Source organism: Watersipora subatra, chromosome 4 (genome assembly GCF_963576615.1).
Source record: "Watersipora subatra chromosome 4, tzWatSuba1.1, whole genome shotgun sequence".
NCBI lineage: Eukaryota > Metazoa > Bryozoa > Gymnolaemata > Cheilostomatida > Watersiporidae > Watersipora > Watersipora subatra.
Window position 1 is genome coordinate 33520670 of NC_088711.1, and position 27576 is coordinate 33548245.

A 27576-nucleotide genomic window follows, 5' to 3' on the forward strand; every position below is an offset into this window, starting at 1 on the left:
ATTGGCAACAGTGTGATATTGTCAAAACAATTTGAAGGAAAATTATAGTAGTGCCCATCTCCATTGATTGATTTGTTGGCTGAATTTTGCTTTATAGCAACTGTCTGATTTTGTGGGGCAGAAGTGCCACTTTGTCTGCGATCAAAATTGTCTTGGAAGAAATTGAACTCAAGGTCCAGAGGCTAATCATTACACATAGAACCATTGATACAATGTAGTATTTAACTCAAAGGAAACACACAAAAAACAATACATGTTGTATCAATATTATTATCGTTACAAAGCTAAATAGCCAAAAATATTATTATTTAAATATCAAATAATTATTATAATAAACATTTTTCACTTGACAAAGAGATATTCATATAGGTACTAATTGTTATTAAAAATTCCTCCCTTACCACTGCTAATTCCAACAAAGAGCGTTGAGCTGCAAAACACACTCTGTTGGTTTCAGCCCAGCACAGCGAGTTGGTTTAAAACTTTGCCTGTTGATCCTAGAGCTATGCATCTTTCGTTACATATTTTTGTTTGAACGATTTATACGTTTGTCGAGGCATACCCTTAAAGCGGCAGTTTTGCAAGTATATGTACAGTACATACTATGCAATACCCCTGCAATACATCAGTGCATCAATTATACATGTACATAATAGCGCACTATCGGCACAATCTGATTCTAAGTTGTCTTTTCTTTATTTATTCATTTGGTAGCGAGAAAGCCCGTAATCATGGTACCTTATAAATCACGAGACGTATGTAACATAAGCTTGGCAGCAGCAGACGCCGCCAGAGCCATCGAGTGTACACTCGATGGCTCTGGACGTCGCCATCCAGAAAGATCACAGCCTTCAAAATATACAAACAGTAACTTGCAATGAGCATGTCGCTCAGCTATCCATAGACTTTTTCGCGCAAATCGTCGGCTCAAGGAAAATTAATCTATGAGCGCTTCCGGAAAGGATGCGCTAACGTATTTATATAGAAACTTCAAAGGAATATTCTTTTTACCTACACGTTATTGAGTCGTTTGTTTGAACACACGCCACATTGCATTTACCGTATTGATGGTGAGAGATCAAATACACTATTTCAAACTGCATACTTGTTAACTGTTATAAAATGTTAACAAAAACCGTCTACGTAATGTTTGAAGGTGATAATATGCGTGCATATATAGGCGTGCATATATATATTGATAGACAACCCAGTATCTAATATTTAGCCTGTGATTGGTGTAGCACGACAAAGAAGTTATACATAACTTGTTGGACATGTTTTTTCTAGAGATTCAAAACTATGTATGAAGTTGTTACACTTTTGGTTAATCTCGGCTACTCTAGCAAGAATTATTTGGACAATAAGTTTAAGGTTTCTGAACACATTTTTTCATCACTAGTAGTGAGACCATTCGGTAATTTCAATGGATGGACAATAGGATGACAATAGGATGGATTTAGAGGTATTTTGAGACTGTCTGACATGCTTATAGAAAGGTTTAGAGTTACCCTTTTCAAGATGCTTACAGACTTTGTATAAGAGATAGTCTTTCTTGAGTTTTTTCAAAACATTTTTACTTTTCCGTTTCTCCTGTTGGTAATGACAAAAAAGAATGGATCTCTGTTGCCTTGTATTTTAGATGCGTTTTTCGTTGTTTAGCCAGTAGTTTTTCCACATGCCTGTTTAACCATTTTGGCCGATTGTTCTGAGCTGGGAATGTTTTAGTGGGTACATGTAATGCGACAGCTGATTAAAATGAACTGGAGAAAAGATCCCACATCACCTCCCCAGGTTTAATTTCTTATTACGGTGATTGCGTGACATGTCATTTCTGTTATGTTGCAAATATTTCGTGTAAATCTTACTATCTGATCTAACAATCAACATTTCTGAAAAGATGAGCTATGCATTAGTGTTACCTATGGTAATTCTTTGTTATTATCGAATGGGAATAAGCCTGGTTGAATGTATTACTAGCGTGTTGTGGGATGGTGCGGCAAATAAATGGCATCGTTGCAATGTGAGACTTGTGTGTAAATATTAAAAAAACGTTTGGACCCGCTGTTTGCTATTTGTTTGACTATTTCCATATTACCATTGAAAAGTATACTTTACATTAGAGAAAAATGGTAAGGCAAGTAGTATTTGTAATAATATGTATCATAGGCCAATTCTCTGTGTACCGGTATCGTAGTAAAGGTCAGAGCTTATTGGAAGGACAGGGACTGGCCGGCCAGGGGGAGGGGTACTAACTGCTAAAGCATGATCAGAATCTCGATCTAGTTCGTGTTTGTAGTCTACTTGTTTATTGCGCGCGCTTCCACTGCGGCTGTCTTTGGCAATCTGACGAGATCGCAATTACGAGCTTTAAAATGTCATGTGCACTTAATTAATACCATTACATCTTCCTTCCTAAGCATGATTGACAGAATGAGTATTTTTCTTAAATGAGTATTAATAGTTTAACTGTAGCCTTGGAACATATTGATAGGTATAGGTTAAAAAGATAACAAATGATTAGTAGCTAACAACTATTTACAAGGGTAAGGAGTGGTCAAAGCCGACTCCCTAGGAGTGGGCCAAATGCCTACTCCATGTGGAAGTCCTTGTACCTAGATGGAAGGACTCCGCGAGTAGCTCGAGGCTGACACTCAGAAACAGACGCAGGACTTCTGGGAGATTTCGGGGGTTAAGGCAGTATTTCAGGTGTGGTTTGGCAGGAGCCTGCAACATCACTGTTATCTGTGGGAGAATACTGTGCATCAGCATTCCTAGCAGGAACTGTTACAGTAGTCATGCGAGCAGGCTCAGGTTTCAAGTGAACACGGTTTCTCCGGACTATGGAGTGGCCATTATCTACAAGATAAGACCTGGGGGATTCATGATGATCTATTATTACACCCGGAGACCATTCTTTTTCTGCATCAGTCCTTATGAAAGCAGAGGCACAAGGTTGCATTTCAGTTAGAGTCCGTGCCTGGCGATCATAACATGCCTTTCTCGTTTCTTGGTTGGCAGCCAAAGCCTTAGCTGGTTCAACAAGTACGGGTTTTAGTAGCTCAGTTGTGATTGGTAGGTCACTTCTTATCGATCTGTTGAACAACATTTCTGCCGGACTGAGTGAACATCCTGTCACTGGCGATTCTCGATATCTCAGTAGTAGCCGGTATATATCCTCCCCTTCTTCTTCACACTTCTTTAAAAAGTTTTTCATTGTCTGCACATAACGCTCAGCCATCCCATTAGACTTCGGATAGTGAGGACTTGAGGTGACAATGGTGAAGGACCATTCGGATGCAAATCTTTGCATGATTTGACTGCTAAAAGGCATGTTGTCAGCCAAGATTGATACAGGTACACCATGCACGGCAAACACAGACTTTAGCGCTAGTACCACATCCTCGGCAGTCTTTCTCTTGAGTAGTCTCAGCTCAGGGAAGTAAGAGTAGCAGTCAACAAATATCGGATAGTCTTTGCTTTTATACTCCATGATGTCCATAGCAACCTTGTTCCAAGGAAGGCTAGGTACCTCATGCGACATGAGTGGCTCTTTCTGTTGACGTCTAGCAAATCTTGCACAAATGTGACAGCCCATAATCTCATTCTTTATATCAGCAGATATTCCAGGCCAGAAGAATGACTTTTTAGCACGCTCCTGACATTTCTCAATGCCCAGGTGTCCAGCATGAAGATATTTTAACATGGATTTTTTCAGTGAGCTGGGAACAATAAGGCGTTCTTCAAAGTAGAGAAAACCATCTAGTTCATATATATCAGCTCTTATGTTCCAATACAGTTGTAGAAGTGTCGAAGCCTGACTTCGTACTGCCCAATTCCAGCCATCCTTTAGGGCAGTTCTTAACAGTGACATTGCATCATCTTCAGCATAAGCATGCCTCATAGTGTCAACTGTGCCAGAATTGGCTTCCAAGCTGTGAACCATTACAATCTCCTTCTCAAGGTCAGCTTGATCGTTAGTAATTCGTTGGAGATAAGCATGCGGCAGCGTGTCAGCAATATAAAGGTATTTCCCTGGAGCATAGGTCAGCTCAGATATATTGTATCGCTGAAGTCTCAGTAATAATCTCTGTAGTCTAGGGGATACTTTGTGAAGAGGTTTATTCAGTATATGAACCAGAGGTTTGTGATCAGTTTGCGCATGTACCTTGCGTCCATATAGATAGCTGTGAAAGCGTTCACAGCCAAACGACAAGCAGTTCTTTGTCGATCTGGGGGTAATTGCACTCAGTCTCGGTTAGGCTTCTCGATGCATGGGCAACAGGTTTACCCTCCTGTAGCAACACAGCTCCAAGACCACTCTTTGAGGCATCAACCTGGAGATGAGCATCCTTAGTTACATTGAAGTTCTGCAAGACTGGTTCAGACGTGAGTAGGCGTTTGATAATTCGAAAGCTTTCCTGTTGCTTATTTGACTGTGTCCATTGGCTATCAGTTCTCAATAGTACCCTCAGCGGTTCTATGCAGGCTGACATGTTAGGTATATAAGCTCTGAGCAAATTTAGGGTACCAATCAACCTCTGTACTCCTTCTCGATCAGTAGGATCTGGCGTGGCATTGATTGCAGTCACTTTCTCGGGATCAGGTTGTAAACCATCTTTCGATACTACATGGCCAAGATATCGCACCTCAGACTGATTGAATTGGATTTTCTGATGATTGAACTTTACATTGGCTGCTTTAGCTTTTCTGAGTAACCTACGGAGATTATTATCATGCTCTTGTTGTGTCTTTCCAGCTACAATAATGTCATCAAAATATACTGATACTCCGGGCAAGTCTCCAAATATCTGTTCAACCTTCTTTTCAAAGACCTCAGCACTTGAATGGAGCCCAAATGGAAGCCTGTTAAAGCGGTATCGGTCAAATGAGGTGCTGAAAGTAGTCAGCAGACTACTCTTTTGTGAGTGCCACATGCCAGTATCCATGTTTCATATCCATAATAGTGTAATGCCGCATTCCATTAAACCGAAAAGCAATGTCCTCCAGTGTTGGTATTCTGTGGTGTTCACGCTTTACAGCTTTGTTAAGATCTTTTGGATCCAAGCATAATCTCACAGAACCATCTTTCTTCTCTACACATACTATGCTACTGACCCAGTTTGTTGGTTTGTCAACTTTTGAAATAACCCCAGAAGCTTCCATACTTTCCAGTTCCTTTTTCACTCTATTCATCATGCTCAGAGGTACACGACGAGGATGGTGCACAAAGGGGTCTACTTTCTCATTGATGCATATCTCATGCTCTCCTTCTAGACATCCTATACCATTGAACACATCAGGGAACTCGTCCAAGATTGAAGTATCACAAGTCACCTTATCTCTACGACGGATCAATCCAAAGAGTTCAGCTGCTTTCAGACTTAAAATGGGCGGCAGATTCTCATCAACTACTTCGAAATGGACTCCATGGCTGATACCGTTATAGTTCACAGTAAGCTGTACCGCACCAATGTTGTTGATTTTCGAATGGTTGTATCCATAAAGTTTTACAGCAGTGGGTAAAAGTTTAGCTTCCAGAGAGCGGATGGTGTTTAAGGTGATACAGTTTGTTTCAGCCCCCGTATCAATCTTGAATGGAATCTCCAAGACTTTCTGCCTGTGACTTACATTCATAGACAAAATCCAAGATTTAACAGAATTGAGATTCAATTTGCTTGGGATAGCGTTTACCGAGCCAACAAACAAACTATTCATCTGTCTCCCAGCGTTGCTCTTGGGTTTGTGGCATACCTTTTCAAAATGATTTTTTAGCCCACATTTGTTACAGGTCTCTCCATAGGCAGGGCATCGGCCTTTGGCATGGTTTAAATCCACAATACTTGCATTCTTTGCGATGTTTGGGCTTGTTAGGTATAGCACCCGAGTCCCGTTGAACATAATTAACACAAGATTCAAGGGGCTCATTCTGTAGAGTATTTACAGCTGTGTCACTGGTAGATAATCTGGACATTTGCTGTTTTGTGATATCTACAGCGCGTATGTCATCCAAAGCATTCTGTAGGTTGATGGCCCGGTCCCTAAGAAGACGTTCTTTCAGTTTAGCATCAGCTAACCCAAATACAATATGACATAGCAGCATTTGATCACGCAATGTACCAAATTCACACTTGGCAGCTTGTGTTTTCAATCGTTTAACAAATATGTCAATAGACTCGCCATCAGTTTGATTCATTGACCAAAATACATACCATTCATACAGCATGTTTCGTCTAGGGTTACAATATGCCTCGAATTTTTCTAATACATCAGTTAATACGTCTATGCTTTCGCCAACATCATACTTAAACTGACTAAATATCTCTGTAGCCTCCTCACCCGCCTGATTAAGCAGTATAGCTACTTGACATCTGTTAATCAGAGCATTCTCAACCGGGGTAACACCCTTCACGTATGGCTTCAGCACTAAATCAATTGCTAGCAAATCATTTTCAAGTAACTTCCGCCACTTTCTCCAGTTGTCAGAAACATTTCCCTCAAAAGACAGCTCCCCAGGAGCTTTCAAGCCACTTCATCATGAAACTCCCAATCAGTCACAGAAGCAAACTACAGAAACAAAAAGCGGAAGCAGAAAAAAACAATTAACAGAGCAGGGTCCAAAAACTTCGGCTGCCACCATGTAATAATATGTATCGTAGGCCAATTACCTGTGTACTGGTATCGTAGTAAAGGTCAGAGCTTATCGGAAGGACAGGAACTGGCCGGCCAGGGGGATGGGTACTAACTGGTAAAGTGTGATCAGAATCTCGATCCAGTTCGTGTATGTAGTCTACTTGTTTATTGCGCGCGCTTCCACTGCGGCTGTCTTTGGCAGTCTGACGAGATCGCAATTACGAGCTTTAAAATGTCACATGCACTTAATTAATACCATTACAGTAGTCATCTAGTTTAAACCATTGGCATGAAGGACATAGATTCTAATGTTTGACTTTGTCAAATAAAATTTGTTACCAGTTAGTTAAACATTTATTGCCTTATGACATCTGAACAAGCGTTTGACTAATGTACTCAGTCATTTCCTTTTCTTGGTTGTGTTTAATAAAAAACAAAAATACTTATTTTCAAGATCAAGTGTGAGTAATTTTTAAAAGCCGCCAAAATTGTTGAAGTTAGCAATGAAAGAGCTGTTACCTGTTTACTTCAATAATGATAACAATATTTCCTATAACTAGTATAAAATTTACTTACATCAGATATAATGCTCTAAAATATTTCAGAGAATTCAACTTCATTTTATATAAAAATTCTGAAATTTGTAGTTTTCTCCAGAGGCGTTGTTCGTTTAATATGCTTACAGTATCATAATTTATATATATTATATATGTATACCAAAGTTTGTGTCTGTACTTCGTTTTGTTCAGCTATAACTTTTAAAATCTTGGAATTAATAGCTCACATCCTGCTAGATTTGAACTCATGAAGGTAGCAACCGCAAGTCTCTAATTTTAGCCACCGCATTTAGCCACCAAGCTACGCTGTCCTTACGATTCTATTGCGCTTATCATACCATATACTCTTATATACCCACTGTATATACCCTTTTCTCGATTGCACATGCTAAATAATGTATTAATTGATACATTGCGCTCTCGGGTTACGATGCTTCTGCTATAAAATGTTTTTTGCTTAACTCTATGAAGCACGATGCTTTTTTGTCTCGCCATGCTAGGGGCTAATTTGTTTTGAGCCATATGATATTAACAAACATTTCTCTCCAAATTGAAATCTGGCGATTGTATCTCAGTTCTGCGTAATCCGTTATGGTAAATATGGGTTCGCAAACAAATAAGAGATAAATTTTAGTTAAAGGTTTACTAAAATGTTTCTAAATGAAAATTGTGCAAATATCCAAAGTTAGTGTTAGAGCTATATTATCATGAACTGCTGGTCTCATTCTTCATATAGTATAGCTGGAAGCTCAGTTTTATGATCACTACCATGAATCATGTAGACCCAACTAATCATTGCCTTCATGTAAAATGCTATATATGTTGCAAATAAAAACTCTGTTAGCATTTTGCTGTGTTTGTGTAAATATTGCCCTTGCAATACCTCAGCACTCAGCTCACCGTCTTGTATAAAAGGCCTGTATCGGCAATCATTGTCGTAGAAGCTGTGCATATTCGTATCTCACTAATAATCATCTACCTGCTTATGAATACTTGATCGTGTAATCTGGGCTACCAAATGCTGCAGTAAGTGACATTCGAGTTAGTATTGAATTCATGATTTGGAGAGATGTGGTTGAAGAGTTACTCACAGAAAAGTGACTTGTATGTTGAGGCTCTTAGATTTTGGATGAAATTAAGGATTAGTTTGTTATCTGATGATTCATTTTCTATGTAATTTTATCCTCTGCCATTTGATAACAATTAGCAGTTTTCATAGTTTATTTGCTGCAGTAGTAACTACCATATTTTCCAGACTATAAGTCATTCATTTCCTAGTTTGGCTTCGGATGCGCCTTATACTTGAGAGTGACGCATATGTGAAATTGTCGACACATTATTACCGATATACCATTTTACTTGTTATTTTCACACTAAACCACCCAAGGCCTGTGTTGATAATTTCAACATTGGTGGTAACTTTAAAAAAAATGAGGGCTTAACGTAAGAAAATCGTATTCTGCAGATTACAAGCTGCGAGTATTGAAATAGGCAGCCGAAAACGGTGATCGAGCAGTGAAAGAAAGTTTTGAGTTGGCTAAAAACTTGTAAGGGACTGCGAGAAGCAAAGTTTACTCTTACTGTAATGAAGAAAACTGGGCTAATGGGCTGAAAGTGGGGATCACATCTTATATCTCCCTAGTTAGCAAAGTTAATGAACAGTGACACGTTGAATGAAAATTTTATTGGATTTCAGCTATCGTGTATTTGAAGTAACACGGATGGGTTTAGTAAATTTTTAATTGTGTTATTTATGCTATAAATATCAGAATAACTCTTAACATGTTATGTTAACATACCAGCCATATTCACAGTTGTATCATGTAGCAAAAAGCACACTGTTTAGCCAGTTGTTGCATCTATTCTATTTTTATTTTAAATTGTCATCTAAATTTTAAATGACATGTCTGTTATTAGTGTTCAATTTTATCAAATAAATTTTTTTCAACAAATGCGACTTACACTCTAGTGCAATTCGCATGGTTTTTCTTCTTTATTGTGCGTTTTATGACTGGTGCGATTCGTATTCTGGATCGACTTATAGTCGTGGAAAATATGGCATACAAAACTTTCAACATTTCATTCATTTCAGTGCATTTATCCACAAAAATATTTGTATTGCATCACATTTTAAATGGATATAAAATCTACAGGTTTACTTATCATTCTACATATCATTTTACACCCAATTTCACATGAACCACGCCGTTTCTAACTAGGGCGCTACCTGTATCATAGCTTATCAGCCAATCATTGAAAGGTCACAATAGTTCAATATATACTTTATTGTTATCTGCGCATAGGCAATAACTCATATAACTATTGTAGGTGGTTAAGCGTTTAGGTTCATAGTAGTCTCACAAGCCCATACTGTCCAAATTCTTCTGTTTAACTGGTAATTGTATTCCTAAGATTTTTGAATGCATTTGGTAAACATAATCAAAGTATTGATTTCATAGAAATGAATTTGTTGAAGCATGGTTTTAAGAGACCTTTAGTTATTGCAAAGTTTAGATGATAAGAATGTATTTATAGCAGTCAGGTACTGCAATTCCTGTAGCCAGCTGCATTTTCTCAGCTAAAAAAGATATATGCTGAGTTAACTGCTAGACCCTATGTCCTATTGTTATTGCCAATGTCAGATAGCCGCCAATTGATATGTTTCCATGAGAAACTCGTATATTACGCACAAGTTCTTATTTTCACTGAACCGATTAGCCTTATTTTTGGCTTTGCTGTGTTTGTGTCTGATGTTTTATTCCATAATATCGAGTGCGTCATTTCCTGGGGATATAAGCTTTATATCACAATATTCTAAGCGTACCTATCATAGAGTTATCTCCCCCCTAGAGTGATAACTGTGCCTTCAACAACACGAGCGTTTCCGGTGCCAACAAGGAGCGTTTAAGCCACACCCCTTTTTTGTGCTAGTCAATCGTAGTGATTGACAGAACAATAACATCAGCCATGAGAATGATCATGAATTTCCACAGTTAAGATAGTAATTATTGCTCATATTAAAGAAATGATGATTATAGTTTATTACTCTAATATATGCTTATTATTTAAAGCAATTCAATACCTACATGCCTTGCAAAGTCACTGAATAGATAGTGTTAAGTAAGTGAGTTAATGCAATCAGTTACTCCAATGATATACAGCTCCACACATGGGGGCTGTATATCATTGGTTACTCAGTGATAAGATAGATAGTCATACTGGGGTTGTATTACATTGGTGTGATGGGAAACTAATCGACTGCCATCAACTGAAAGTATTGACATTGTATGGTGATAGAGTGATTCATTGACACGACAGTTCACAAACAGCCCTTGCATGTAATATTAGATTTCAATACATATCAATCAAATACATAGACTAGCTTGAAGCAAAGATGTTCACTAGTTAGTGGACATCTTTGCTTGATGTAAGCAAGCAAAAAGTTTGAAAGAGTGGCAAATGTTGTTATATGTTAGATAAAAATAAATTATACTAAATTATAATTATTTAAAAATAAAATAGACTTTTTTATTACTTTATTTATTAAATAATTTTTTATTGTAATCATAGCTAAACAGATTATATTTAGCGATTACTTGCTAATTATTTTACATTTAAACACATTTACAGTTTTATTTTTCTTCCTAATTTATTTCCACAAAACACTTCTTTCATGATATGAAATTTAAAAGTTGTAGTCGTTTGAAAAAGCTTGAAAACCTTTACATTTGTTTTCTTTTTCCGCTTAATTCATTTGAACTGCTTAAAAATATTTTCTCATGATATGAAGTTTAAAAGTTAGAATGGTAAATGTTATATAAAAATAAATTTTCTGTCCAAAGACTTTTATTACTCGGGTAGTATAGCTTATAGTTGATGGCAGTCGATTAGCTTCCCATCACACTAATGTAATACAACCCCAGTATGACTATCTATCTTATCTATGAGTAACTGATTGCATTAACTCACTTACTTAACACTATCTATTCAGTGCCTTTGCAAGTCATGTAGGTATTAGAGATTACGTGTATGTCACTATTTCCATTTCCATAATTCATTTCCATAGCATTTCCATAATTCATTTCCATATTATTTCCATTTCCATAACATTTCCCTACTTCATTTCCATATTATTTCCATAACATTTCCATAATTCATTTCCATTTCCATAACATTTCCACCATTCATTTCCATAGTATTTCCATAACATTTCCATAATTCATTTCCATATTATTTCCATTTTCATAACATTTCCACAATACATTTCCACAATTCATTTGCATAACATTTCCATAATTCATTTCCATATTATTTCCATAACATTTCCATAACATTTCCCTACTTCTTTTCCATATTGTTTCCATTTCCATAATTCATTTCTATATTATTTCCATTTCCACACCATTTCCATATTTCTAAAATAAAATTTCCATATCCATTTCCCTAAAATTATGGAAATATTTATGTTTATGGAAATGGATATGGAAAAGTAAACATTTCCATAATATGTATAGCGATCCCTGGTAGGTATTGAATTGCTTTAAATAATAAACATATATTAGAATGATAAACTATAATCATCATTTCTTTAATATGAGCATTAGTTACTATCTTAACTGGAAATTCATGATCCTTGTTTAACCCTTCTCATGGATGATGTTACTGATCTAGTCAATCACTACGACTGACTGGCACAAAAAAGGGGCGTGGCCTAAACGCTCCTTGTCGGCACCGGAAACGCTCGTGTAGTTATCACTCTAGTTGGAGATAACTCTATGGTACCTATTACATAGATTTTGGATGTCAAAGGGATTTTTAGATGATTTTCTCAATTGAACTAGAAGGTTGATCACTGACAGCAAATCTACCCTAAAAGCTGCATACACCATAAGCCCTACCCAACTTGCAGCATGAGATAGACCAAAATGGAAAACTAAAATGTTTTCTACAAACATGATATATGGGGTTGTCTTTTCATTTTCCTGAAGTTATAAACCATTTAAATGCATTGTCAAACAATAGAATGTCTCTCTACCTTGCTCTGTTGTTCCTATAGGGATTACTAGGTGAATGTCCGGTGTTGCACGGGTAGTAAAATAATTACCCAATGAATTTGAGTAACTTACCTGGGAAACAAGTAGTCTAAATCTTTGCGAAAACAATTGCCGGTTTATAATTGTTCCGTTACATGTAATGATCAACGTTACATGTAATGATCAACGTTACATGTAATGATCAACGTTACATGTAATGATCAACGTTACATGTAATGATCAACGTTACATGTAATGGTCAACGTTACATGTAATGATCAACGTTACATGTAATGATCAACGTTACATGTAATGATCAACGTTACATGTAATGATCAACGTTACATGTAATGATCAACGTTACATGTAATGATCAACGTTACATGTAATGATCAACGTTACATGTAATGATCAACGTTACATGTAATGATCAACGTTACATGTAATGATCAACGGTGCTAGTTAATAACCTCAAGCATTTCAAGCAGGAGTATTTTAACCAATGTAATGAATGTCATGTCATCACTGGCATTCATGGGTGTTGTAGTGTAGTGGGTTAGATCGGTGGTCCGCAGACTGGCAGGTTCTGAGATCAAATCCTCTGTGATGTGGATTTTTCATTCCTAGATTTTAACTAGATGTAGCTGCACACACACGACACACAGACTTTAAGATTTATATATAGATGAGGAGTTCTTTTTTTAAGAAAAGTGCACACCATTTGCAATCACATAATACTCTGTCTGTCAAATGATCCAGCTGTCTATAGACAGAATATTAGAAATATGCGCAATAGTCTGTAACGCAGTTAAACATGTATGTGATTTTTATGATGTGTATAATTAACAATTAATGACAATTTATTGAATTTGCCGCACTAATTCATGTTTACTCAGGCTAGACCGGTTTGGATTACTGCAAGAGAGTCAAGCAACATATTGGAGCTTTCCTGCATGCCTGATATATACTAACAAATTTTGTCTTGTTCTAGATAACAGGGAGCGCACAGAACAACCTTCAGTAAGGAATGGCGACCTCCCACCCTCCAGCAGAGCGTGGTCGTCAGCTATCGTTAGTATCCATAGTACATATATACTGCAAGAACCCTACTCATTCATCTCCTCGCTAGCTTCTCTCTTTCTCTCACACTTGCATGACTAATCTGGCATGCATTCTAGAGATAGATAGAATAATCACTGATATTATCAGCTATGAGTGCTATTACAATGTTGCTATGAGCGATGTATCTACCATATCACTATGATTTTATAACTTCCAGTCACAAAGCTGTGCCTAGTCATGTCTCCGTGTATGTTACATGTATGCCATGTTTTTCTTTTAAAACAGTTTAATAGAAGGGTACAATTTTTTGTATTACTTCGATGTATCTCGTAATGCCCTCTAGGAAATGCCCAGTGACCACATGCTAGTCACTTGTTTGTTATGTCTAACTCTAGTACTGAGTTGGGTGTCTAAGTCTTTACAATAATTTAGTAATTGTTTCATCAGTTTTAACGATTTTGGGTTTGCTTTATTGCACTGCAGGAGGAATAACGTTTACTTCACTCTAATTAGAATAACTCTAACCACAAAATCAATTGTTGCTTTATCACAAGATACATATTGCTAGGTTATCACTCTTTTAGTTGCTTACGTAATGACACAAATACTTAAAGCTGACCATTGAAAATGTCTATTTATGTAGTGATGCATTTTAATCCTGGTATACGCCTCATATCATAGCATACGCTACATATCCTAGCATACGCTACATATCATATCATAGCATACGCTACATATCCTAGCATACGCAACATATCCTAGCATACGCTACATATCCTAGCATACGCTACATATCATAGCATACGCTACATATCCTAGCATACGCAACATATCCTAGCATACGCTACATATCCTAGCATAGGCTACATATCATAGCATACGCTACATATCCTAGCATACGCTACATATCCTAGCATACGCTACATATCCTAGCATATGTTACATATCATACGCTACATATCCTAGCATACACTACATATCATAGCATACGCAACCTATCCTAGCATACGCTACATATCATAGCATATGTTACATATCATACGCTACATATCCTAGCATACGCTACATATCATAGCATACGCAACCTATCATAGCATACGCTACATATCATAGCATACGCAACATATCATAGCATACGCTACATATCCTAGCATAGCTAGAGGATCGTTTTAATTTTCACCAAACACTATAAACAGTTCACATATTCACTTTGTAATTTTAACCACAGAACTTCTGGTACAAGTTTGTACGAGCTCCTGGGATTGAGCAAGGAAGCATCCCCGGATGATATTAAGAAATCCTACCGAAAGGTGAGACAGAGTAGTGAATGAAATAGTAGTCTCTCAGTATGCCAAACATTACACTTTATTATTCAAGCTTTCTACTAGCTCCTGATTAGTTCATGCCTTTTTATTTCTGGCGCAATAGTAACAGAAAGTTGACTAGTTCATCATTATGTGTGCTGTTCTCTCCACCATAACAGATCATACCTCATCTGTTTGCTCTGCAGATGGCTCTCAAATGCCACCCAGACAAGAACAAAGGAAATGATGAGGCAACAGAGCTCTTTAAACAGATCAACCATGCCAACTCGGTGCTAACAGATCATACAAAGAAAAAGATCTATGATCAGTATGGCTCTATGGGTCTGCATTTAGCGAGTCAGATTGGGGAAGAGAGATTTGGTACCTACCTCCTCCTACAGAAACCTTGGGCTAAGGTATTTGAGTTTCGTACTCAGCTATTTGCAGTCCAGTACTCAGCTATACACAGTACAGTACTCAGCTATATACAGTAAAATACTCAGCTATATACAGTAAAATACTCAGCTATATACAGTACAATACTCAGCTATATATAGTACAGTACTCAGCTATACACAGTACAGTACTCAGCTATATACAGTACAGTACTCAGCTATACACAGTACAATACTCAGCTATACACAGTACAATACTCAGCTACAGATAATTCATATTTGTACTTTTTTCAGGCGTTGGCTGTAGTTGCCTGCCTTCTAACTGGATGTTGCTTTTGCTGCTGCTGCTGCCTCTGCTGTAACTGCTGCTGTGGTAAATGTGGGCCACAGGACTTCGATGAGGAGGCAAACAATTCATTCACCTCCCAGGTCAGTCCTTAGGTGGTTCCTGATTGTTCTGTTCCTTCAGTCTCACAGTGTAGGCCACTCTTGTCTCACAGTGTAGGGTCACTCTTGTCTCAACTGTAGGGCCACTCTTGTCTCAACTGTAGGGCCATTCTTGTCTCAACTGGAGGGCCACTCTTGTCTCAACTGGAGGGCCACTCTTGTCTCAACTGTAGGGCCACTCTTGTCTCAACTGTAGGACCACTTTTGTCTCACAGTGTAGGGCCACTCTTGTCTCAACTGTAGGGCCACTCTTGTCTCAACTGTAGGGCCACTCTTGTCTCAACTGTAGGGCCACTCTTGTCTCAACTGTAGGGCCACTCTTGTCTCAACTGTAGGACCACTCTTGTCTCAACTGTAGGACCACTCTTGTCTCACAGTGTAGGGCCACTCTTGCCTCAACTGTAGGGCCACTCTTGTCTCACAGTGTAGGGCTACTCTTGTCTCAACTGTAGGGCCACTCTTGTCTCAACTGTAGGGCCACTCTTGTCTCAACTGTAGGGCCACTCTTGTCTCACAGTGTAGGGCCACTCTTGTCTCAACTGTAGGACCACTCTTGTCTCACAATGTAGTGCCACTCTTGTCTCAACTGTAGTGCCACTCTTGTCTCAACTGTAGGGCCACTCTTGTCTTACAGTGTAGTGCCACTCTTGTCTCAACTGTAGGGCCACTTTTTCTTGCTGATTCATTGTCTCTCAGAACAGCACCTTATTGCGCAAGTCTTATTTGTCTAAGTCTATGACATTTCATGACATAGCAGTTTGTAAAGGACTAATAGCCTAGATTTTGTTTACAGTTGAGGCTTAACATTGCATAGTTGGTTTATTCCTTCTCTGCTGACCTAGTGATTGTTTGAAGCCTTCATGTAAATACAGTCAAACATGAATAACTCGAACTTCAAGGGACCGAGCAAAAGTGTTCGAATTATCAGAGCGTTCAAGTTATCAGAGCACTGTCACAAGTCCATATATTTACTTATTTATTAGTAGATACATGTACATATACAAACTATAATATAAATCAAAAGCACAAATGGCTTGTTTCAAATTAAATGCTTCTAATGTAAAGTTTAAAACGTTTTCATGAAAAAGTATAGAGATTTTTCTATCACTTGAGATTGGTTTGTTGTTTGAGGTGATGTTATTGCCAGGACGTTTTACAGATTGACATTGGCAAAACTTGATCGTTGTTGAAATGCTCAAAAGAAAAGACATTTTTTTCTTTTGGGGTTTTACCCACGATCAATTTTGCCGTTTTTTCTTGAAGTTTATGCAGATTACCTTACTTTACCTGGGATTCGTTAAGAGCAACACTCCGAGGCAGTTCAATTAGAAGTTTTACGAGGTTTTACGGTACATTCTATATCACTCACACTTTTTTAATAGATACTTATTGAATGTACACACGTATTCTGTGTTTAGGTCAAACGATGAATAGTTTTTTGTAGCTCAGACAATGTATACGTTTAATTACAACATTTTTTAAGACGTTTTAAACATTCAACATTCCGACGTTGATTCAACACGGAATCAACGTCGGAAAACTATTCATCACGGGCTAGCCGGGTCACGCACTCAAGAATTTTCGCCACGCACATACAAAACAACATGCGATTTTTGTTTTGTATGTGCGTAGCGAAAATCCTTGCACGCGTGACCCGGCTAGCCCGTGCTATTCATCGTATCGCAGTATAAATCAAATTTCACCAAACTTTTAGAAAAGTCGTTGACAAAAATATTTTGCCGATGGTGGTAATAACGACGCTTATGAATTACGAAAAGATGAAGTTTACCTCTATGGCTTTGAATAAAGTGATTTTCTAAAGCGATAACAACCGTTTCGGTAGCCGTTGGGCAAAAAACAGTTCGAATTAACAGTGTTGAGTTCGAGTTATCTATAGCAATTTATCATTACGTGGGAACGGACCAAAGGAAATGTTCGAATTAACCATGTGTTCGAGCTATCCGTGGACGAGTTATCCATGTTTGACTGTAGTTTCTTCATTAGTAAAAATCCAGCCTTGTACTTCTCTTGTTTTTAAATTGAAATTAGCATCATGTAGATGTTTTTCTACTAATGGCTTTTGTATCCATTGTGATATCTGTTTGACCAATTACAGTGCGCTGTCTCCATACGATTTTAATCCATTCCAGGGTTGGCATCGTAGAGCGAAAATGTCATATAGAAGGGTATATAACCCATAATAATTATTATATAATTTGCAAACATTCTCCGGTAGAAATCATCAAAATTTTATAGAAGTACTGTACATTTTAAAAATTAGTTACAAAATAGTATGTTAACTTTACTAACTGTAGTGACCTACAGTAACTTTAGTATATTTCGTGTTTATGATCTGCAATAAAATGTGTAATATTCCAATGTATGTGCAGTAGCAGCAGTTCATCAGTTGCACCTCAACGTTTTTCATTTTACTAAAATTTTATCATCTATCGGTTTCCAGCTTCGCTTTCACTGTAACTTTTAGCCGACTTCATTAAAACCTTTTTCAACCTAATTTGACAAGAAAGCCCAAGTGATGGTGTTGTCAAAAATGTTCTGTTTAATATGTAATGAAGTGGATTTTTGTTAGCAGGCTAAGGGAAGTTGTCTGATCCCTCATCCTCTCTTCGCAGGGCTCGCTACTCCAACTTTGCTACTGGTTTTAAAGGGAAAATATTACTGCAATAGTACTCTAATAATACTGTAATAACACTCTAATAATACTCCAATAGTAGTCTAATAATACTCTAATAAAACTCTAATAATAGTCTAATAATACTCTAATAAAACTCTGATAATACTCTAATAATACTCTAATATAGTCTAATAATACTCTAATAATACTTTAAATTAGTCTAATAATACTCTATTAAGAGTCTAATAATACTCTAAAAATACTCTAAAAATATTCTAATAATACTCTAATAATACTCTAATATAGTCTAATAATACTCTAATAATACTCTAAATTAGTCTAATAATACTCTGATAATACTCTAAAAGTACTCTAAAAATACTCTAATAATAGTCTAATAATACTCTAATAATACTCTAATATAGTCTAATAATACTCTATTAAGAGTCTAATAGTACTCTAAAAATACTCTAATAATAGTCTAATAATACTCTAATATAGTCTAATATAGTCTAATAATACTCTATTAAGAGTCTAATAGTACTCTATAAATACTCTAATAATAGTCTAATAATACTCTAATAATACTCTAATAATACTCTGATAATGGTCTAATAATACTCTGATAATGGTCTAATAATACAGTGCACCCTCAGGCTACGACTACCCTGATATACGACTTTGTCACCTTGCAAAGTGGACCATGACGATTTTTTCACCCCACCATATGAATTCAACAAAATTTTGCCCGAGTTCAAATTTAGCAGTCTGTGTGCTTATTACGTAGGTCAAAATAATAAAGACACCAAAATGCACTTTGCTGAAAATATTTTCACAATCCCTGAAAGAGACACGATGACCATTTTCTCTCAGTTCTGCAATTCTCGTGCGTAAAAAGGTAATACATTCTCTTTAAACCAATAGCAAAGTTGGAGTTGCGTTCTCTTCAAACAGAAGGTCAGACAGCTTCTCTTAACTTGCTAACAAAAATCCACTTCATTACTAAAATGGCATCGTTTCGGTTTTCTTGCCGAATTGGGTTAAAAAAGTTTTCAACAGGCCTCTTGAAAGTTATGGTGAAAGCATGACCGAAGCAGCTAAGTAATACAGTTTTAGGAATAAAAGTTGAAATTCGGTAAAATAGTTGAAAATACATATTAAAACTTAGCTTTAAAGATGTGATTGCGTCAAAGAAGTCGATCAATTGAAATTAAGGCCAATATAATTCTAAAACATCAGCTACAATTTGATGTCATTTTTGTCTTTGTAGACTAGCCCTGTCCAGAGATATAAGCGTTTAAAGGAGATCATTTTTTGAAATGCTCAGATTCAAGCGGATGTTTTATTCGTAGCGTATATAGTGAGCGTAAATAAGTGTTCGCGAGCGATAAACATACTATCTCTTTTTTAGCCAATCATCTGCACGAAATTTTTATGTAGGTCACAATAAATGTTATCGCTAATAAAACGTGTTGTCTGTGATATCGAAGTTTCTCGTCGTTAGGGAATTTACTGAATAATTAGATCATGCATCGACGTCGTTATTTAATTTACTGAATTAATTGACATCGTTAATTTACTGAATTACTGCATCATTGACACTTTTTATTGACGAAAACTAGAATTGTAATAATGCTTCCAACTTCCAGCAAAGGTGACTCAGAGTTTTCTGAGCATCAGGTGGTTAAAGATTGCGGCAGACAGCTTATGATTAGAATTGACAGGCGTCAGCAGCGTTATGCTGCAGAGGAAGATAGGAGATTGGAGGTAAATCTACATGTATCGTTAACTTTTAGTCTTCTATGTATATACTAAGCTAAAGGTAAAAATTTTTACTACTCGTGAGTACATTTACTGATTAATAAAATTATAACATTCTGCTATCACCAATCAGCGTTTCATAACATTTTTATCGTTTCATCTAGCTATAACATTTGCTTCAAATTGTCTTTGGTAGTTTTAGCTGGTAAGTTAGATTTGTGATTAGAATTTATGTTCACTTCTCACTTGTAGAAAGTGAGGAAAATGGATTGATCAATGCTCATCATTAACTCCCAGAAACAACGCTTCGAATTGTTGGCTTAGTGTACTTATGCTTTTGTTAAACATTTGTTCATTTTATAATTTTACTCTCTCAATTTGTCTAACTCCCAAGTTGAAAGTTTTCAGTAGATACACGTTACAACGACATCTTGATGAATGACATATACAGTGAAACATGGATAACTCGCCCTCGGATATAGCGAACACATGGTTAACTCGAATGGATTTGCTTGGTCCGTTCCCACGCAATGATAAATGGCTCTATATAACTCGAACTCAACACTGTTATAATGAACTGTTTTTTGCCCAACAGCTACTGAAACGGTTGTTATCGCTTTAGAAAATCACTTTATTCCAAGCCATAGAGGTAAACCTCAACTTTTCGTAATTCATAAGCGTCGTTATTACCTCCATCGGCAAAATATTTTTGTCAACGACTTTTCTAAAGGTTTGATGAAATTTGATTTATCCTGCTATACGATGAATAGCACGGGCTAGCCGGGTCACGCGTGCAAGGATTTTCCCCACGCACATACAAAACAAAAACAGCATGTTGTTTTTGTATTTGCGTGGCGAAAATCTTTGAGTGCGTGACCCGGCTAGCCCGTGATGAATAGTTTTCCGACGTTGATTCCGTGTTGAATCAACGTCGGAATGTTGAATGTTTAAAACGTCTTAAAAATTGTTGTAAGTAATTAAACGTATATGTTGTCTTAGCTAAAAAAAACTATTCATCGTTTGACCTAAACACAGAATACGTGTGTACATTCAATAAGTATCCATTCAAAAAGCGTTAGTGATATACAATGTACCGTAAAACCTCGTAAAACTTTTAATTGAACTGCCTCGGAGTGTTGCTCTTAACAAATCCCAGGTAAAGTAAGGTAATCTTTGCATAAACTTCAAGAAAATTCGGCAAAATTGATCGCGGGTAAAACGCTCAAAAGAAAAAGATGTCTTTTCTTTTGAGCATTTCAGCAATGATCAAGTTTTGCCAATGTCAATCTAAAAAACGTCCTGGCAATAACATCACCTCAAACAACAAACCAATCTCAAGTGATAGAAAAATCTCTATACTTTTTGATAAAAACGTTTTAAGCTTTACATTAGAAGCATTAAATTTGAAACAAGTCATTTGTGCTTTTGATTTATATTATAGTTTGTATATGTACATGTATCTACTAATAAATAAGTAAATACATGGACTTGTGACAGTGCTCTGATAACTTGAACGCTCTGATAATTCGAACACTTTTGCTCGGTCCCTTGAAGTTTGAGTTATCCGAGTTTCACTGTATTTATTACATTTGTTTTATTGATTACAGGTTTTATTGATTATCTAGTAACTAGTTTTCGGTGTGGGTAGCAACTGAGAACTTCGCTAATACAAGGCCTCTCTGAAATAAGTTAACTCGACGACCTAATTACTGTTGACTGGCAAAATCGGAGTCGGTACTCAGACGGTTACACAGCATTTAGAGGAAACTAATATGACAAATTTTTAATTACCTTTATCTAAGGTGTTGGAGACATTTATAATAATGTACATGTATTTGTAGCTAGATTAAAAATTTTATTCTACCAATCATAAGCAAATACAAAATAAAATATATGCCAATAGAGCCGCGTAGGACTGGACTTTTATCGCAATAGCCGATGTGAATACAAAAGATAGAGACAGGCTGTCTCACTATATAGATCATTCTGGGCAAATTTGGCCTCATCTTTTTTTAGCGTTTTTACCGCGATCAATTTTTTCCGATTTTAATCTTGAAATATCATGACAATGAGATCGTCTAAAACAATAAACTACATGTCAACTGATAGAAGAAAATTGATACTTTCTGTTAAAATCAACTAAAGTTGGACACAGTCACATCTTTAAGTGTGCGGGATTAGTAAGCTAAACTTATTTGAGGTAAATTCAAAGCTTATGTTATACGTACGTCATAATTCAAAGTTTGTTATACGTATGTCTGTCTTAAAGGTTAGAACTCCCTACGGTACATTACGATGTTACATTTTATTGCAGATCATAACCAATAAATACAATAAAGTTTCAGCAAGTAACTATAGGTACTAAGATTAACATGCTATTTTGTTACTAGTTTTTAATATGTACATCACTTATATAAAATTTTGACAATATTTACCAGGGGGTGTTTGCATTATATAATTACTATGGTTTCTATACCCCTACATACGGTTTTTCACCATACGATGCCAATCCTAGAATGGATCAAAATCGTATCCTGAGGGTGCACTGTACTCTAATAGTAGTCTAATAATATTGAACACTGTTTCATAGCTTTTTTTTTATCTTGAAATTGTGAATATCAAGGAAACCACTGCGAGTATTTTTGAAAAGGTAGAAATAAGGTATTGTTTTTTTAGAATTAATACATGAATAATATAAAGGCTGAGCAAACATTCTTGCATCAATGGTATAAAAACTTCGAACTGTCTAGTAGTTATTGTGTTAATGAAAGTGGAAGAAATATGACAAAAAATCTTAAACAAGTGAACGTGGTTAGGGTGGTCTGACCAGTGAAGACCAACTTTTAAACATTATGTGATATAAGAACAACAAAACATATAAAAAGCTTACCTATATTAATATAAAGTTGACATATTGTAAGTCGATTGCTCTATCGCAAAGGCTACATTTTTGCAATAATTTATTTTTATTTTGATTAATTTTTCATTCTTTTAGTTTTTACATATAACTCAGTCATTTATATTTATAATTTTTATTTGTTTTGGTGCTATATGTAGTTTAGTCACCTGTGGTATATATCATCAAGTTAATGAGCTCTAGAGCAGGTTTAAGGTACATGATTTATTCCTGTAAGAATAAGTTGGTTTTGACATAGGAAGCTAATGCAGGGATGAATTAACTCTTAAAAGTCAGTATAGTTGTTATAGTATAAGTTAATAGTAATAATAAATAAGGTAAGTTAATAGTAATAATAAATAAGGTAAGTTAATAGTAATAATAAATAAGGTAAGTTAATAGTAATAATAAATAAGGTAAGTTAATAGTAATAATAAATAAGGTAAGTTAATATAAATAAGGTAAGTTAATAGTAATAATAAATAAGGTAAGTTAATAGTAATAATAATAAGGTAAATTGATAGTAATAATAAATAAGGTAAGTTAATAGTAATAAAGGCAAGAGTATAATCATTATATATGTTTGTTTTGCATGTTGAGATAAAAGATTGTTGAAAGCTGATTTCACCCTCGCAACATTCAATTTACTGTGCCAATGCGTTACCACCAGTGCCATTCAAATGCCTTGCAACATTTGGGAATAACTATGTATATACTCACTCTCTGTGCTTTATCGGCTCTGTATAGTTTCATCCAATTGTGATTAAACTGTATCGATCTTGTAATTGTTTTGCTGTTTACAAATGCTTAAGGAAGTTTTTCTGCAAAATCTCGGAATTCTTAACGAATAAAATACACACGTTATTGAGAGTGTATTTCTTCTATTGTTTACCTTCAACGTGGATGAACGAAAAAAGCTACCAAAGGAATGACAAAAGAGGAGCCAAGAGCAGCTCAGAGCAGATGAAAAATAACTCGAACGCAATGTAAGAGAGCAAATTTAAAGAATGAAGAATAACATAAATAAAGAGGATAGAGTTGCCTGTCATGATCAGAGTAGGGAACAAAGGTAGGCAAGAATAAGTCAAATGAATGAAGAAGAAGAACTTTATAACAATCAGACAAGGGAATGAACACAAGCAAGAAGGGATGCAATGAATGAAGAAGAAAGACAAGTCCAACAAAGCATCTACAGACAGCGGATAAAATTTAGAAGAAATGACATGAGTGAAGAAGAACAAATAGACAGTTAGACTTTATTACTCTCAGCTCAAACATGCATAGGTTAAAGACAAGACAGTTTGTATTCAAAATATCCAAAAAAGACATTCCTGTGAAAGGAAACAACGTTGAATATGATTTCGTAATGATACAACTAAAATATCGGCTAGTATGATTTAGTAAAGGTTTAATAGCGATTTTAGGCCAAATTAATCTGTCTATTTATGTATAATCTGATCAGATGGGTAAGGTTTAGAATATTGTCTACAAATTTCAAAGACTAGGTAAGATATTTAATTAGGTTTATATGTGTTTTGTATCGTTATTATACTTAAACGACTCCATTGAAAAATGATTAAATTTGTTGATGAGATTTCGGTGCAAGGGTTTGAGACAGCCGTTGATGAATAACTTTCGTGAGTTGTGTGCACATATGCATTTATCATAAAGCTCTCGAACAATCGCTTCGCTCGTGTTTGGTCGTGGGATTAGAGATTCAAGTGGTATTTTCATTTACCCAGACAACGCTGGGTGTGTCTGCTTGTTTATTAATTATTTTAATTGTGTAAGTTTTGTTTTTCGTGCTGTACGAACTTCTTTAAAATGTGTATGTAAGTTTTTTGGGCTTTAAAACCTATTATAGAAATTGCAATGTAATCTTGTGAGAATAAATGCTGCAACATACGATGATTTTGACATATGAAGCAAATATCAGCATGAATAACTTGGTGTCTAGGTTTACCCGCAGTCTTGTCTGCTGTAAACTTTTTGGATGTATTAAATTTTAGCTAAAGCTTTATAGTACTTACAGGATGAAACGCAAACAGGAAGCCCTGTAACAACTGAGCCAATCAGTGTTGGTGAGCCATCAGCTTCCCCCGATGCAGCATTTTGTGATGACAGAGATGTTCTAATAGAAGTCGATCCTAAAAGTCCTATTGCCCTTGGCCCCCCTCCTAGTAGCGCTGCTCCAAACTATGGTAGTATTAGTGACTAACATATGCAAAGCGAACTAATTTTTCATTATGACAGCATCAGCCCCACTGACTCGGGTCTGATGTATAACCCGTGTGATACTCAGGCCATAATGCAGTCTCTATATGAGTATTAGATTTGCTCAATCACACCAATACAAATGTCTATTTAAAGTAAACAGAATTACATTCAGGCTAAGTTCCTACTGGCAGTTTCTTGCTAAAAAAAGTTCACTTTTTGAAGCTCTTTAAAAACTCCCTGTTTATATGTATTTAATAACGTTGAAATTATTTTTCTTATCACCATTCTTGTAGACCAATTCCAATTTTTTCTGATTACAGGTTTATCCAACTGTTTTGCAATGTAACGCTGCTACAACCATGCTGTTAGTTTTTGTTCCTTCAACACAGTTTAGGCAATTGAAGTGTGTTTTATTATTTGTATATTTTGTACCATTGTGATTGGGATGTCCTATTATGCAATGGTGATGGATTTCAAATGCCAAATAAAATACAGTTTCATACACAAATTTTAGCTTGCATAGCTTATAAACACTCTATTTCAGGTTCATCAATTTGAATTCTGGTGACAGACGCATCTATCGTTGAGGGTGCTGCAAGACATGCAAGGGTAGACATTAGGTAACCAATCAGTTGCTTAGGCTGATTGATGGGTTTCTTGTATACACTATACATGTATGTACATGTATATATGTACATGTACATATGTACATATATACATGTACATATATATATTTAACAGCTGCTCTAATCTGCTATAACTTACAGCAATTCAAAACACACGCAAGAAATTTATGTTGTTTTCAAGGCTTATGCTCTTATTGGGCTGCAGATAGCCAGGGTTTCAAATGCTCTACAGGCCTTTTGAAAATGCTTTGAAAAACTTGTACTGCAACTGTAGCGCTTTGTTAACTGCTGCGTGTAAGGGATATATTACCCTCTATTCTATGACCACGAAAGCTTCAAAGGTTTGTGTATGACAAGTTCCTACTTGCTTGCATTATGTTAGCAAGCCTTTATTACATCTGCATGCAATTATTTTACTCACATGTTAATACAGACTATTTTTGCACAGTATACAGTTTTGCTCAAAATATACATGTATACACGACATATTTTACATGTATTGGTCTTGTAAAGGTTCAAAGAAGTACGTAGAGAGATCCCTTGTACTAGAGTTACTTACACAATCTATATATATACATCCCAAAGTTTGTGTGAGTGTGATTTGGTTGGTCCAGCTATAGCTATTAAAATACTGGTATGAAGAATCCATATTGCAGAAGGTTTCATCTTGGAACCTCCCATTCCCCAAACGATATGCTAAACCATTAAGTTATGCGAGATTGATGGATTCATTGGGTGATATATGCCGATATGTGGGTGAAAATACGCATAGCGCTACGCTTTATGCAAGTCATTAAAGCTTGCTCTCACGGCTCTTATTAGTAAATTACTAGCTTACACAAATTAGCCATTGACAATGTGCTAGGCTAATGCCAAGTGGCAGACGACTACATTACATGTCGCTGTTTATAAGCTGATTTTGATACCTGTGCAACGCAGGGCGTTCCACTAATTAAAATAATAATGGTATGACAAAAGGGTTGCATGAGTGACGAGTGTCACTGGTTGTGACATGTTTAGGTACTACCTTACATATCATATTTTGCAGATAAAGATTATTTTATTACATATTTGATGTGTTATTTAAAACATCTTCATTATTATTCAAAATTGAGTGCAGAATATAGTGAGCAGTGAAGCAATCCAAAGCTAGCCTGCTAGACTATGAATGTATCATGTATGGAGAGATAAATCCTGAGCAGATGCTTTAAAGCTAAGACAGCCAGTCTGCGGTTGCATAGAAAGTCTGGCACAAAACTGCACAGCTTCAAGTCAAATGATGATAGCAGCTGCTATCTATTGAAACTGTCAGACCTTGGAAATGATGAACATAATTTAGCACTGATAATTACCTCATGGTTTTTGTCTCCTTTATCTAGATACCTTTAAAGATAATTGTACGAGCATTCGTATTAACTTTTATTATTTCTGTGGAACTAAGCAAATCATTGTTAGGGTAAGGATTCGACAGCAAACTCACATAATAAGAATGTAGAGTGAGTCGCAGTGCTGCCTCCTTATTTACATTATTTACCAGGTAAATCTCTCTCGACATATCGTTGCTATGTTCATTTAAACGGATTGTTGCTTGAATGTTGCGCAAGACGAATTGCTGTAAAATTTTGCTCCTCCGTGTAACAGGTTCATGACAGCACAATTGCTATCAACTTGAATGATTTTGACCGTTTGGCGATTTCCTATCTGAATGGCGAGTCATGATTTTTCAGGTAGCTAGGCACCATTTTTCAATTTTCTTCTAATGAATATTTCATACAATTTCGCATCTGTCATCACAAATAAAATCGATCTGCATTGAATGCAACTTTCCAAGTATAATGATAGTAAAAGCGATATTAATAGTAGTAATAATTCTATAATAATACCAATTATCATGAAACTCTGCAAACTGTTATACATTTTCATTTTATTATTTGGTCCGAATATATATCTGCTCATTGAGCCCTATCTGAATACAGTTCAATTTATTGTAGGTGATGGGTGCGTAACATGTAG

At 36.0% G+C, this 27576-nt stretch overlaps 1 protein-coding gene across 2 annotated transcripts; it reads left to right on the top strand.

Moving 5' to 3' along the window:
• The first annotated feature begins 828 nt into the window (after positions 1 to 828).
• LOC137393222 (dnaJ homolog subfamily C member 5-like) lies at positions 829 to 26042 on the top strand. 2 transcript variants are annotated; one of them, XM_068079678.1, is made up of 7 exons: positions 829 to 1070; positions 13212 to 13291; positions 14511 to 14592; positions 14793 to 15002; positions 15276 to 15410; positions 24753 to 24921; positions 25482 to 26042. In XM_068079678.1, exons 2-7 carry the CDS (start codon positions 13248 to 13250, stop codon positions 25493 to 25495), a joined length of 654 nt encoding a protein of 217 aa, XP_067935779.1. In that variant the 5' UTR covers positions 829 to 1070; positions 13212 to 13247; the 3' UTR covers positions 25496 to 26042. The 2 variants fall into 2 exon arrangements, with proteins under 2 accessions (XP_067935779.1, XP_067935778.1); XM_068079677.1 differs by lacking the exon at positions 25482 to 26042 and having other exon boundaries at positions 830 to 1070; positions 24753 to 25439.
• Positions 26043 to 27576: the final 1534 nt, after the last annotated feature.